Source organism: Tauraco erythrolophus, chromosome 4 (genome assembly GCF_009769465.1).
Source record: "Tauraco erythrolophus isolate bTauEry1 chromosome 4, bTauEry1.pri, whole genome shotgun sequence".
NCBI lineage: Eukaryota > Metazoa > Chordata > Aves > Musophagiformes > Musophagidae > Tauraco > Tauraco erythrolophus.
This window is the reverse complement of record NC_141468.1, coordinates 65,079,025-65,094,066: the sequence shown is the minus strand read 5'-3', so window position 1 is coordinate 65,094,066 and position 15,042 is coordinate 65,079,025. Positions and strand designations below refer to the sequence as shown.

Here is a 15,042-nt window from a genome sequence, read left to right as displayed (position 1 = left end):
TCCTGTGGTTCCTCAAACTGTCCTGTTGGTCTCTTTTGCAAACATTTGCTTTTCTCCATTTATCAGGGACCTCCTCTGATCACCATGACCTTTCAAAAATGGTATAGAATGGCCTTACAAGGACATCAGCCAGTTCTAGTAGAGCTCTTGGATGCAGCCCATTTGTTCTAAGGATTTATATGGGCTTAGTTCTGTCAAGTAAACCCTGACGTTATCCTTGATAGTGCTGGTAGTTCTCCTCTGAAAACTTTCTCTAATCAGAGACCTGGGAGACCATGCTGGTGAAGACTGAGGCAAAAAAGGTGTTGGGTACCTCAGTTTCACCTGTGTCCACTGTTGCAAAATCTCCTGCCTTTCAGCAACAGTGCCTTGTTTGCTTTGTTCAGCCTTTTAATACAAAAGCGTCAGGTGAAGCTGCTTTAACATTCCTTGCAAGTCTCAACTGCAGCTGAGCTTTGGCTTTCCTGACAACATCCGTAAATGCCTGGGCAATGTTTCTAGATTATTTCTTTGTAACCTGTTGTCGTGGTTTTAGGCTGATCCAGCAACTAAAACTGACACAGTCTCTCCTTCTCCAGTAAAGTAGAGAGGAGAGAAAAAAAAACAAAGGGACTGAGGGTTGAGACAAGAACAGAGGGAGCACCCACCAACCATGGTCCTGGGCAAAACAGGCAGAGCTTTTCTCAAAGCAAAACAGTTTATTAATGATTACTTAGAAGGACAAAGGGAAACAAAAACTGATTACTTGAGAGGACAGAAAGAAACAAAACCAGATCTTAAAACTGACACCTTCCCCCCCCCCTTTCCTTTTCCTCCCGGCTCTACCTCCTCCCCCCAGCAGCACAGGGGGCAGGGACTGGGGGAGTGCAGGTCAGTTCATTCTGTGCTGTTACTGCTGCCTCTTTCTTAAAGGAGAAGGAGTCCTTACACCCTTTTCCCCTGCTCCAATGGATCCCCTATCCACGAGGAAAAATCCACAAACTTCTCCAACGTGAGTCCAGCCCACTGGAAACAATCCTTCCCCACAGATTGCTCCGGTGTGGGCTTTACCACAGTCTCGGGTACTTAGGGAGCTGTAGCCACTCGCTCCGGCGTGGGTCGTCACTCAGACTCCAGATGCCTCTCTGCCTTGCCGTGCACCCCAACACGACCATCCTCGGGCTCAGGCATCTTCTCCCCACGGGCTGCGAGTGGGTTGCTGCTCCACCGAGGCCGTCCTGGTTGCAGGGGGGCCGCCTGCTATCTCACCATCAGCCGCAGGGGAAACTCGGCTCCGGCACACCTCCTCCTGCTCCATCCTCACTGACCTGCTGTCGATGCAGCTGTTTCTCTCAGATCTCAGTCCTCTCCAGGTGAACTCAGCCCAGTGGGCACCCCGGGAGTGGGGTGCCCCCGAGTTCCCCAGCTGGCTCCGCCGCCGCCATCCTCCGTGGGCAGTGCCAGCCCGACGCAGGCAGCTGCCCTGCCGGGAGCCAGGGAGCGCGGGCAGTGCCCTCCTCCCTTCTCTGCTCGATCCTGGGCGAAGCACCTTTTCCGGTTCCCTTGTCCTGACTTAAATAGGGCAATTCGCAGAGGCGCCCTATTGGCTCAACCCCGAGGGGGATGGCAGTCTGATCTGGTGGCCAGAACTAAGCCTAACCTGGTTCCAAAACCGGGGAGGTCGCAGGGAGCAAAACCCCTCTCCTGCCACCAGAACCACCCCCCCTCCACATCAAACCATGACACCTGTCCCTTCTTTCCCATCCTGTGTAAAACCTTTTTGCATTGAAGCTGTCATTAGTTCACTGTTTAGCCAAGCTAGTCTACTGTTTCTACGCATTTCCTGAGTATTGTGATGGACTGTTCTTGTGCTTGTAATATGCTGTTATTAATAACATGTCAGCTTTCCCGAGCTCCTTTTCCTTTCAGAACTTTCTCACATGGAACTCCATATACCAGTCCACTGAATAAGCTGAAATCTTCTCTCCTGAAGTCACAGTCTATGTTCTTCTACTTCCTTTCCTCACTCCTCTAGCATCTTGAACTCTAGTAGTTCATGATTGGTACAACTGAGGCTGTCTTTGATTTTTATTTTTTTTCCTCCATATCCCCAACCAATACTTCCTTGTTAGTGAATGGCAGAACTAGCTGTCTGTAACCCTGTGTCACTCATCCAGCATGCCTGACACCTTCTGGAAATCTTGGCTCGTATTGTGATGCTCTTCCAGTAGATGTTGGAGGGCTGGGCGAGAACCCAGGGTCTGTGATACAGATAACACTCAGTAAGTTGCAGGAAAGTGATTATGTCTAGAAGGAGCTATTAACTTGGATATGTTATGATGGAATGATGGAACTGTAGCATGGAACACTCATCATGGCTATTCATCAAGATTCTTATTCTGAGAAGAATACTTTAGTTTTATAGTAGCTTCGTCACAGTGCTTGAGGAGCATTGCTTGGTATGGAGAATATCCAAAATTAACCTTAGTGAGAGCAGACACTGACAGAACACCAACTTTGGTTTTTTTTCAGTAAGTTCTTGGGAAGGTACCAGATTTTTTTTTGATGGTGGTACTTCCTGAGGAAGAGTCACTCTTAGCTTGGTGGAAGAAGCCAAAGATAGAAATTTTTGGCAATACAGCAAAAGCAGCAGCAGCAACATGGAAAAGTACTTAGCAACAGGATTCTTTTTTGCTGCGCTTTCATTGTGGATCTAATAAACCACAAAACTCTGAAGAGTCTAAGGTAGGGTCTTCACCTAATACTTAGTTCCATATGGTTTAAAAAATTAGAGTAATAGTGGATGCATCTGTTGTTAGAGGAGAAATTTTTGAATACTATGAATGTTTTGACATATTTACTTTTTTCTTTTGCAGATATGTTTAAAATCTGGATAAGTTGACTGACACAATTTTATTGTTGAAATTTTGAAATTAAATTAACATGAACTACTAATTTTTTTAAACTTACGCCTATAACATAATTATAAAAAACATTGAATTTGATTTTAAAAGCACAGTTAATGCTCTATTAAGAGCATTTATATTTTGTATCATTACTTAGATAAGTTTTGTCTTGCTGTTCTATCCAGGTAGATGAAGCTCTAGTTGACATCGTGCTTCTTTGTGTTTGAGAAGACATTTGGATTTCTACTCCCTTCATATAGTTCTAAATTTAAAAATTAGATAACTTTTCAATTGTTACCAAGTTCTAAGACAGCTTCCTAAATCCATAACAAAGAAAAAGGCTGTGATCCTCTCCCACTCCATGACCACTAGATGTGTTTAATCTGTTTTAAGACATTTGCTCCTACTACATAAGTTAGATGGCTATCTGTTTGTCATCTATTTTTTCCTCTTGGAGAAGTTGAAATGAATGAAGAAAAATGTTGACCTTAGTATAATAGAATTTTGATATATTCTTTTCTGTTCTTGGAATAGGCTTCAGGAGTCTGTTCTGCTTTTTATCAGGTTTTGAATATTGCACATAGCCTTAACTTTTTTTTCTTCTTCTGTATACTACTTTGTTTTTTTTTGACAAAAGATGTATTTCCAGAAAATAAATAAAAGTACTTCTGCTTCATATTAACGTTGTACACTAAGACCTCAGTTCTGTAAGAGCTCTTGCTGATGTCATTTAGATTTTAGGTAAGCAGAGGAGCTTGTTTATGTGATAATCTCAGTAGAAACAAAATAGACAAGACATGCAATTAGTTTCTTACAAATTAGTTACCTCAACGTAAGAAAAAATGGTTTGATAAGAAAAATGAGATAGAAATAGATAAAACTAGGACACAGATAAGATAAAGCAAAAAGGTTAAAGCGGGCACAAAATCTGAGAATATTTTCAGTAGAAGCCGTCAATGACAGAAGATATGATTAATATGGTGCTTAGTTAACAAGCAGAGTTTTACATTGTACTTTTTTTAAAGCTCCCTGTAGAAGCACTGATGCAAATAAGGCACTTTTAGCATGTGATTCATTTCGTCTTCATGTAAACATCTGGTTTTCTCTGGCTACAAGACAGGTGAGATAAATCCCACCTGAACTGTCTACACCTCTTTTAGAGCTGGTTCGTGCTGAAGATAAGTAATTCCTTCTGTCAGTTGATCTAAAATGTTTGGGAACTAGTTATTTTGAAAAAAGTTAACTGAACATTGTAAAATGAAACACTTAAAGGCTCTCAGTGAAGTCTTAATTCAGTCTCCTGAGATGCATGCAGTAACAGTCTTTAATTGTGCAATCACATTATTCCCTCACTCGCCCACCCAGCAGTCCTGGTGTTTGTGGATGAGGAATTAAGGGAGTAAATTGAAACTGTATAATGCAAGATGGTAGTGTGTGTTGGACCCTTTCCAGCTGCTGAAGTAAATGAATAATAGTGCAGGCCATCGAAGAAGGGAAAGGGTGCTTGGTTCTAGGTCTCTTCTGCTATGCACTTAGCATGGAATACTGAACAGACGTGCTGACGGTTACATTTGTAATTTGCTGAGTCCACTCAGTGGAAGATCACAACTGTACTGTTGGATCCCAGGCTTTTGGGTCTGAATGTTCCCTGCCAGACTGTGGAAGTTGATTATTTCTAAAGAGTTGGGTTTTTTAGTGTTTATAATTACTCTGGTGTATTTTCTTTGGTTATTTTTATCATAGATAAAAATAGCAGTGGGTTTTCTAGTTGAGGTTTCTTTCAGTTCATACCCTTTGAATAAAGAAATACTGTTGTACATGACTCTGAATAGAAGATCATACTATTAGCATTTTTAAAAACATTGCTATTTTACAACATCTGTCGTAGTGGTAACTGACATATGTTTAATACTGACTGGATGTGATAGGAGTCCTCCTTTAATGTGATTAAAAGACCATGGATGCTAAACCAAAGCACTTGATCCTACAATATTTCATGTTAGCAGCTTATGTTCTGAATGAAACATCAGAGCAAACTTGTTAGCAGGCACCTTGACCGGAAAGGAACAAGGTCTCTCCAGTTCTCTGTTGCCTTAGATCATAGAATCATAGAATGGTTTAGGTTGGAAGGGACCTCAAAGATCATCTAGTTCCAACCCCCCCTGCCATGGGCAGGGACACCTTCTGCTACCAGGTTCCTCAAAGCCTTGAACACAGGTTTATTCTTGAATTCAATTAAGTTTTTCTGCTCTTTCAGAATTAAGAAAGATAAAAATTCTTAACTTTCACTGCTGTAAAATATGTTTTTAACTCATTTTCCTTCTGTGTACATGTTTTTTTTGAATCTTTTTAAACCTCACTAACAATGAAGTCCTACTAATGAATTGAAGTTGCTCAGTTAACGTAGTTCTATTTAAAGCAATCAAATATTACTTTTCTTGTTGAATTAATGTGTAGTTTCATGTTCAAGATTACTATTTCTTAAGTTGGTTTTTGTTATTCTTTTTACCACAGAAAGGGCTCTATAAACATGGACAGAGCCCCAGCTATTTCCATTTGTGCTCTACGTGTCATATATAAAGAGATTAAAAGAATGCCTCTCCTACTGTGATTGGCTTGACCATAATTTCTGAAACTGCTAGACATGGTTTCTTAGGGCTTTCTGTAGTAAGCTTTGAAGTACTCATGAAATAGCACAAACGAGGTGGATTCAACATTTTATAAATATATTCAAAACCAATAAAATAAACCTCACAACATAACTTATTTTGTTATATCATATCATGATGTAAAATGGGATAAGTTATGGCACTGTTTCAGTACTAATTCACAAACAGTAGATCAGCATTTTATGTCTTGGCCTGTTAATGTAAATTCTAGTTGAAGTATGAATAAACTTTTCCTTTTCTTTGCTCCAGTTAGTACTGTGTATATCTGATGGTGGACTGGAACTCTTTCCTGGAAAAGGAGGAATATGGGGAGAAAAAGAGATTAAATGAACTTTACTTCTAATAGCAAATATCCTTAGTTGGCCTTAGGTAGTAGAGGCAAAAAAATAAACATAGAAAATGTTTTATATCACAGCTTTTTTTTCTCAGTGAAAAGCTACAAAGTAATACAGTCACAGAGCATAGTGTTTAAATTTAAGGGCATGATTATCTTAATAAACTAATAACCAGTGCTATATGTATGATAATACTTTTTCTTCCAGCATATATACATGCATATGCATGTACAATGTGTGGAAATTATAATGATGTACATAAGCTCAAGATACCTGTAGGCAGAAAGGACTGAACTTAGCTTTCAAAGATAACTTCAGTCAATCCTTTCACCTGCTTCTCTGTCTTGGAGTTTTCGGTTCAGCGCAATATTTATGGAACAGATATAACCCATTTAATACAATGCTTTTCTTTTTGGAAGGTATTATTTTGGAAGGTATCAGTTTAGGGCTGAGGGGGGAAAAAAAGCAGTTTGGCAAGAAGCATCAGGAGACTTGGCTACAGTTCCTATATGCATCTCAGACAGAATTTTTCTTCAGCAGTGCTCTCTTCTTATCTCTTGACAACTACAACTTGCACTGGATAATTTTTTTTCCCCTTGAACTTTTCATTCTCTTGTGGTTAGATCAAATTGTGGTTTTTAGAGCAGAGGTACATCCGCATCTTTTTTTTTTTCTTTCTTTTCTTTTTTTTTTTCTTTTTAATGACTATCCTTTCTAAGATCTGGATGGTTCTTGACCTATGTGCAGAGAAACTTTAAATGGTGAGTTTTCTTTTGGCTAAGTGCATACATTGTGCTTAAATTTCTGCAAAGCACGAGTTTTTTTGTTTTAACCAAGCCTGCAAATCTAATGTGAATTGAATAATCTTTAATCTGTAAAAGAATTGTGTGGAAATATTTGGTTTTGACCTGGAAAAGAGCCAAAAAAAAAGTTTTAAGTTAACTTGAGATTTTCTAAGTTATTTACAGGAGTCTTGTTCAGCCAGAATAAGCCAAAACAGCAAGATCTCTGGCGCGGTTCCCTCCATGTCTTTTAACAGGAAACAATATAAATGAACTACTTTTCCTCTGATTCAATTCCTATTCTTACCTAGCCTGGCTTACTTATTTTATATTTTATGTGAGTTTAGACACGCAGTTTCATTTCATGAAGATTCTCCCAACTAGAATTCTAAAATTCATCTTCAGAAATTAATGTGTACAAAATAATGTGTGTTTCTTTTAATTTGCAAGGTATCCTTTTAGGTAAAGTAGGTGAAAACATGGAGGAAATTGAAAAATTAGTCTTCTCACTCTTGGTTATGTCACCTGGAGTAATAAAGCCTTTGCCATTGCTTTGTTTTGTTGGTGTTTTTTTGGTTGGTTTTTTTTTTTCAGAGCTGTGATTTGTAGCATCATAGATATATCTAAAAATTCTACTGTAGGTGCCAATAGCAGCTCAAAAGTTCAGGATGTGTGAATAATGTGGAGTTGTTTTGTACAGTTCCTAATATAGTTAAATCAAAACTATTGGTGTCTGAGCTAGATAGACTGATGCTAGGTTACACTCAACGTGCTGTGTTTCTGCTTTGATTTGGACTATAAACTTAAGTCTTGGGGGGGGGGGAAAGTAAAATTTCAGTAATTCTGCTGTTAAATGCAAGGCTACCCTTTAGGGTTGGCCATTCTATCCAATTAGGTTTTGCAGGAAAATGGCTAGTGTTTCTCCAAGTCTGGAAAAAGAAACTGTAGGTTAATTGGAGAGGGAAGATGGATTATTGCACTAGATTGTGAAGCAGACTGACTAAAGGAAAAATTCTTAGATCAGGAGTTCAAAATGAACAGAATTGCTTTTGCTGCTTTTATTATACTTAGGCTTTATGAAACATTTTTGGAAAAAAAAATCTGACAGGATATCAGTCTCGTAACTGAACTTATAATTGCAAGCATATCTAGCTTCATTGGAATTTTTTTTTGTCAAAAATGTGGTGATTGAAAGTTTTTTTTGCTTGTAAGAAGAGAAAAAATGTTTATCATACTTCTTCTGAGTGCTGTCCCAGTCTCTAATTTCAGTTCATGATATTTTCTGAACATAGAGTTCTACGTATTTTTCCTGGGAAGCTTTTTCTTTTTATTTTAAAGAATGGGTCCTTTGTGCCTCTTGTTATGGTTTTATTTCTTCCTTTATTCTTACATGTGTTATCAGTTGGTATTCAAAGGTGAAAATAACTGTACATGAAAACATAAAAGGGAAAGAAATCAATTAAACCCTATAAATTAGAGCTAAAAATGAAATGTAGACTACCACACCGAGAAGGTTGAGGAAAATAAGCAGAAAGAGAATGAAATTGAAGACAAACGTCACAGGGAAATAAACGAAGTCCTTATATATATGTGATGCTAAACAGAAGATAAATGATTGCTTGGTGAGGTGAGTGGAATCTTGATTATAATCAACTTTGTTGGTCCAGATGTTGGGTTCATGTTTTGAGAAGAGTGGAGAATTGATAAAGTTTCTGAACAGCATGTAACTTCAAAGTGTTTTTGGGAAGAGATGCATTATGATATAGGAGAGCTGAGTTGTTCTTGTAACGCTTTTTTTTAATTTGCCCAAGCTCAAGCAGTGGTAAAACATAGTCTTTCACTTAACGTTTTGTGTAGGTACTGGACAAAATTATTTATCTCTGTGTCTTTTATCTCTGAGATAAGGTCTGTGATCTCTCAGTTAATTTACTTAACCTGGTTCATAGTCGTAGTTCATAGTAGTGCCTTATGACTAGCAATTCCTACCTTTGTACCTTCGTGTGGCTTTTGCACCTACTCACCACACATTACATTTGCAAAATGAGCAATTTGCTCCTAGCACTTGGTTTTTCCATTCTTGTGATGGGACTATGCTCCCTCTCGTTATAAGATTTAAGTTATTTTATTTTATTACTTTTGAGCAGCATTTTTCAGGGCAGCACTTTCAACCTCTGAGTGGAAAGATGCACTTATAAATGGCCAGTGGAATTCTTGAAATTGTAACTGCTACTTCTCATTCACCAGGTCTGGGGTAAATCAAGGTGCACCGTCACAAGAGTGTCAGTCCCTGTAACCATTTTTTGAACACAAGAAAACATAAAGATCTTGTGATTCTTCAAGAATTGTGGTTTTTTTTTTTTTCCATGCCCAGGATAAATGCAGTCTACCTGGCAGCCGTTTATATTTCCATTTTTATAGAATAAGTGGATCTTGCCAGTCTGAGGGGAAAAAGACAGGGTGTAGTTCTCTCAATACTGGCAATTATTGGAGCATCATCTGTACAACTAACTGCTAATCACTCCAGAGTTTTATTGGGGAGAGACCTGGTAGTTCTAATCCAGAAGTGATCCCAAAAGTAGTCTATCATACATACAGCGTTGGATGGTTCAAGGTACAGGACCATGAAATGAAACTAACAGTCTGAACATAGTTTAAGTGCACTCACAAATGCCTTCTTATCTTTCTATGAGAAGAGTTGAAATAAAGCCTCTATATCAATCATATTCAATTATTTGTATTTTTTATGTCAAACTACATGGACATTTCATAATTAAACTACTAAGTTCTTTTCTGTAGGCATTTTTTCTAATTGATGAAAAAAGATTAATAGTGTGTGTTTTTATGGCAGTGGTATTCATCTAGTCTAATTACTGTCTATTTAAATAAAATAGAAAGCAGATTGATATTTTGAAGCACTTTCATGAAGCACAAAAGACTCAAAGTCTAATAGGCTGTTAAATTGAAATGCGTGTTCCAGTGAAACATTTTGTTTACACCTAACAGCTTATGAGCAAAACAGTAACTGTGGGTTTAAAGAAAGTACTTTTCTTTGAACTTATATGGAGAAGTTAGTTTTGTATTGCAGCTCAGAGTATTACTGAATGTGAATTCATTACCTTTCCTTCTAATCTTTTTTTTTATTTTAGCAAACTATTGTGTTAGACAATACTTCCACACCGCTGTCTGATTTAAAAGATCAAAGCTGTTCTCTGAAGAGTTTTGATTAACTGTGAAGACTGGTTATGTTCAACATTAATAGGTATACTAAAGTGCTGCCAAGATTAATGTGGAGATGACCCTGTGCCTATTTTCAGAATCGCAGGGGGGCGAATTCTGTCAACAGTGAAGATGCATTTGATAAAAGGCCGAAGCAATGGGGATCCTTTCTGTCAGGCAGTAGAGGAAGTTGTACGAGATTTGGATTTGAAGATTAAAAATATTATCGATTCACAACATGAAGTCTTGACTGCCAGCACTACTGGAGTCAGTCCAGCACGGGTAATGAGGCTTCTTTTGTTCTTGTTACTATTTAGCTTTACAAGAAAGCTTTTGCCTGTTAGTTTTTTAAAATTATTTTATTATTATTTTTTAAAGGATTTATATACCGTATTATCTTTTCCTAGCAGTACAGAGCAGTGTAATTTCCTCTACACTGTGATTTTAAACCTGTTGAAAGACTTACACATGAGGAAGATGCAGATGCTTATAACTGTCAGGTTTGCTGTGGATTTCAAGGCAGTAGTGCTATAAAAAATTAAAAAAAGAAACAAAAACCCATGAAAGTGGAATTAAGATTTGAGAACATATATCGGTAATTTTGATTAAAATACATAGGTTTTAATTAGCTTGACATCAAGTATTTCTAAGGGTCAGACATTCAAAATAAGGTTAAACATGAAAGATGTCCAAAACATGGTGAAATGGACAGTGAGAGGGGAATAAAAATAAAACCCCAAACAATCCAAGTGTAAGGTTTTTCTTTTAGTGTTTCAAGATACTAATGAAACTATTAATGATGTTAGTTTAATGGAAGGAATCAGGATATTTAAAGTTCTTGAAGTCAGATGTGGACAGCAGAATACAGGTTTTCTATTTGTGGTTTCTCTACTTTGAATCTACTCAGGTTTATATTGTGATCCTTTCTGTGATGAAGACATTAACCAACTTCAATTATTTTGTTTTACATTGTTGATAAATAAAATGTCTAATGTAATGTCTAGGAAACTTTTTAAACTTACAGACAACTTGAATGTGTGTACATTATTAGAATGCTTTGTTTTGTGAAATCACTGAAATTTCTCCATAGTAACATAAGATTTTTAACAAATTTTAATCAGACTTTTAATGTGCTTTTCCTTTTCTATGGCAGCTAAAACCAGCCAGACCCTAGTGGTAGTTAAACTGGTTTAAATGTGTCTTCCCACTGAGCAGTTGGAGTATATATTTCATCCTCATTTTTCCTGTTTCCCCTGAATCTTTCATCACTCTATTTCCCTGTTTCCCTTTCATATCCTTCTATTTCTTTCTTTTCCACATCTGAAAAATTCATCACCGTTAGCAGTTCTGTCTTTATTTAGCTACTTGTATTACTGATAAAAGTTTTAAAAATTTAGATCCCTGTAAGCCAGGTGTCGTGGTTTTAGGCTGATCTAGCAACTAAAACTCACACAGTCTCTCCTTCTCCAGTAAAGTAGAGAGGAGAGGGAAAAAAAAACCAAAGGGACTGAGGGTTGAGACAGGAACAGAGGGAGCACCCACCAACCATGGTCCCGGGCAAACCAGACAGGGCTTTCTCAAAGCAAATGGGTTTATTAATGATTACTTAGAAGGACAAAGGGAAACAGAAAAACCGATTACTTGAGAGGACAGAAAGAAACAAAACCAGATCTTAAAACCGACACCTTCCCCTCCCTTTCCTTTTCCTCCCGGCTCTACCTCCTCCCCCCAGCAGCACAGGGGGCAGGGACTGGGGGAGTGCAGGTCAGTTCATTCCGTGCTGTTACTGCTGCTTCTTTCTTAAAGGAGAAGGAGTCCTTACACCCTTTTCCCCTGCTCCAATGGATCCCCTACCCACGAGGAAAAATCCACAAACTTCTCCAGCGTGAGTCCAGCCCACTGGAAACAATCCTTCCCCACAGATTGCTCCGGTGTGGGCTTTACCACAGTCTCGGGTACTTAGGGAGCTGTAGCCACTCGCTCTGGCGTGGGTCGTCACGCAGACTCCAGATGCCTTTCTGCCTTGTCGTGCACCCCAACACGACCATCGTCAGGCTCAGGCATCTTCTCCCCACGGGCTGCGAGTGTGTCTCTGCTCCACCGAGGCCGTCCTGGTTGCAGGGGGGCCGCCTGCTATCTCACCATCAGCCGCAGGGGAAACTCGGCTCCGGCACACCTCCTCCTGCTCCATCCTCACTGACCTGCTGTCGATGCAGCTGTTTCTCTCAGATCTCAGTCCTCTCCAGGTGAACTCAGCCCAGTGGGCACCCCGGGAGTGAGGTGCCCCGGAGTTCCCCAGCTGGCTCCGCTGCCGCCATTCTCCGTGGGTGGCGCCGGCCCGACGCAGGCAGCTGCCCTGCCGGCAGCCAGGGAGCGGGGGCAGTGCCCTCCTCCCTTCTCTCCTCAATCCTGGGCGAAGCACCTTTTCCGGTTCCCTTGTCCTGACTTAAATAGGGCGATTCGCAGAGGCGCCCTATTGGCTCAATCCCGAGAGGGATGGCAGTCTGATCTGGTGGCCAGAACTAAGCCTAACCCGGTTCCAAAACCGGGGAGGTCACAGGGAGCAAAATCCCTCTCCTGCCACCAGAACCACCCCCCCCTCCACATCAAACCATGACACCAGACAAAACTGTTTAAACTGTTTTAATATAACTTCATTCTTAGAGAAATTCACCAAAAAAAAAAGAGAAAATGCTTTTCCAAAATAGTTCATGTTTCTTATTTTTCTCCATAGGTCAAGTTCATAGTCTAATTACTCTGTAGAAATGTTTACCAGTATCCTTGTTGAGGAAGAAAATAGCAAAGATGGTTGTATCCTGATGTTGTTGGAAACGTTAGGAACTGACTACAACCATCACTCCTCATCCACCTGTGCTGCTTGGGGGGAAGGAGGTGGAAGAGTTGGGAGTCAAGTTGAGTCTGGGAAGAAGGGAGGGGTCCTATTCTGATTAATTGGCAATGAATTACATTAATTTCCTTAGATCAAGTCTGTTTTGCCCATGATGGTAAGTGGTAAGTGAACTCGCTGTCTTCATCTCAACCCCATGAGCTTTTCATCATGTTTTCTCTCCTTGTCCTGTTGAGGAGGAGGAGTGATAGAGCAGCTTGGTAGACACTTGGCAGGTAGCCAAGGTCAACTCACCACAGTCTTTTCCGGTGCCCAATGTGGGCCCTGAGGAATTAGAGATAAAGACAGTAATTAGCAGAAGTAATGGGCAAAATATGGACTGAACATTGCTCAGAATGGAGTAAGTGTGGGGAATTTTTGGTTTTGTAATTGTAGTGAAGAGATGAGGAGTGGAGTGTGTGCAAATCGTCTACCTTTGTCGGTGTTGTGATAATGCTATTTTGATTTTGATGTGGGGAGTTCTTTTTGTTTATGTAAATGAAGTTTGTGAAGATTGTGTGATTAACGTGTATTTTAATGATAATTCTTAAATATGTGATTCACAGTCGGGTGGAAAAGGGACCTTAGAAAATGTTAAAAGACTGATATCAAATTGCATAGTTTAGTGGAGCTTGGTGTGGAAGAACAGGGAAGAACCCTTGTGTTCTTCCTGTAGAAAAACAGGGAAGAACCCTCCCATTACTAATTAAAAACCAAAACAAACAAGAAAAACTCCCATAAGTTTTCCAAATGAATGAGCTGTATAAAAAAAAATTGGAGCATCTGTATTGTTTCATTAAGATCTAAGGACAGCGAAGATTAATGCTCTGTGCTGAGTTTCACATATAGCTTGTGGTTTTTAAATTGCGTTTTCTTTTTTACCTTATAAAGAAACCCCCAAACTCTGATGCTGTAGTTTTTCAGAAAATTTGAATTCAGAATAAGTTCTGGTTTTGATAGAATGTTATGTTTTTTCATATGTAAGATGTCAAATAATTTCTTTGAGCGCAAATGTAAAATATGATCTTAACTATAGTGCTGAATATGATGCCTCCACTAGCTCTGCGAAAGGCTGCTTCCTTACAAAATGTACCTGAAAAGAGTTACTTTGTTAGAAAAACATTTGCTTTTCTCCTGGCAGTGGCAGTTTTCTTCCATCATTGCTCAGTTTTCCTGCAAATACCTGTTTTATAAGAATCTAGAGCTCCAGGAAAAGTTATTAGTTTATGCAGCAGGAGCACTACTATGTGTTGAAGCCTGTATGAGTGACTAATAGGAATTATGATTAATTTCTTCCTGAGAAAATTACTACTGTAGATGGAATCTGGCTAGTGTTTCTGGAACTAACCAGAATAGTCTGGAGTAGCTAATGGTCACTGCTCTTGAAAGACTGATCAACAATTTTTTTTAAAAAAATAATGTAAGTCATTATTTTAAGCTTAATAATAAATAAGATTTTTATGTCAGAGATTGTCATCTTGCCTTAAGTTCTTGTTGTGCCTTGCTTTGGACTATAAGATTTTAGTCCATGATTAGTAGACCAAGTCACAGTTGTTGTAGTACATGAGATTTCTGAAGGTCATCTTTTGGCAATTAGGAGGTTATGTTATATTCCAAAGATTTTTTTTTTCCTTTGTGTATTCAGTCAAGATGATGCCAAATTTGTACTTTTCTCATTAAGACAAATTTATTGTGACACACATGACATTTTATAAAAATCTATGATGGGGTGATGTAATGACTGAAGAGGTTCAGAATAAATTTTGAGGAAATTAAATGGTACTGAAATAGGCCAATTCTGTAAAGCCAAGTAACAACCATTTCTGTAATTGCTATTTCTAGCTATTGATTATAACTTATAGTAACTGACTGACATGTGTTGCTATGGTTTCTTGAAAGCTACATACACTAATTGATATAATCAAATAGAGAGAGAAATAGAATTTGATCTTTTCAAGACTCTGTTTAAAAGCAGTTAACTGGTTAGATAAATGCAGTTCATTGCTTGTCCTGTCCTTCTGAACAAAGTCAGGCTATGTAATGTTTCTGTGTATTGGTAAATAAGAAAGCCTATAGTTTTTAAAATCTACTACTGTGTATTAAGCACTAAATTTCTCTATGGAACTCCTAGCACTTTTAAAGAAAAACATAGCAAACTTGCAATTCTTGCAGTCCCATAGTGGCTATGGAGTTCTGCATCTGTACTGCTGACTGTAGCATTGAGCACTTCCAGATGTGGATTATTTTCTTTAAGGAATTCTTTATTCT

General features: G+C 38.7%; 1 protein-coding gene across 2 annotated transcripts in view; it reads left to right on the top strand.

Annotated features, from left to right (window-relative positions):
* Positions 1 to 15,042, top strand: part of PARPBP (PARP1 binding protein) — a 53,844-nt gene that overhangs the window by 23,453 nt on the left and 15,349 nt on the right. For both annotated transcript variants that reach the window (XM_086610306.1, XM_086610305.1), the window contains exon 6: positions 9,986 to 10,169. In XM_086610306.1, coding sequence (XP_086466432.1) covers positions 9,986 to 10,169 — 184 coding nt within the window. The remainder of the gene's footprint in view (positions 1 to 9,985; positions 10,170 to 15,042) is intronic.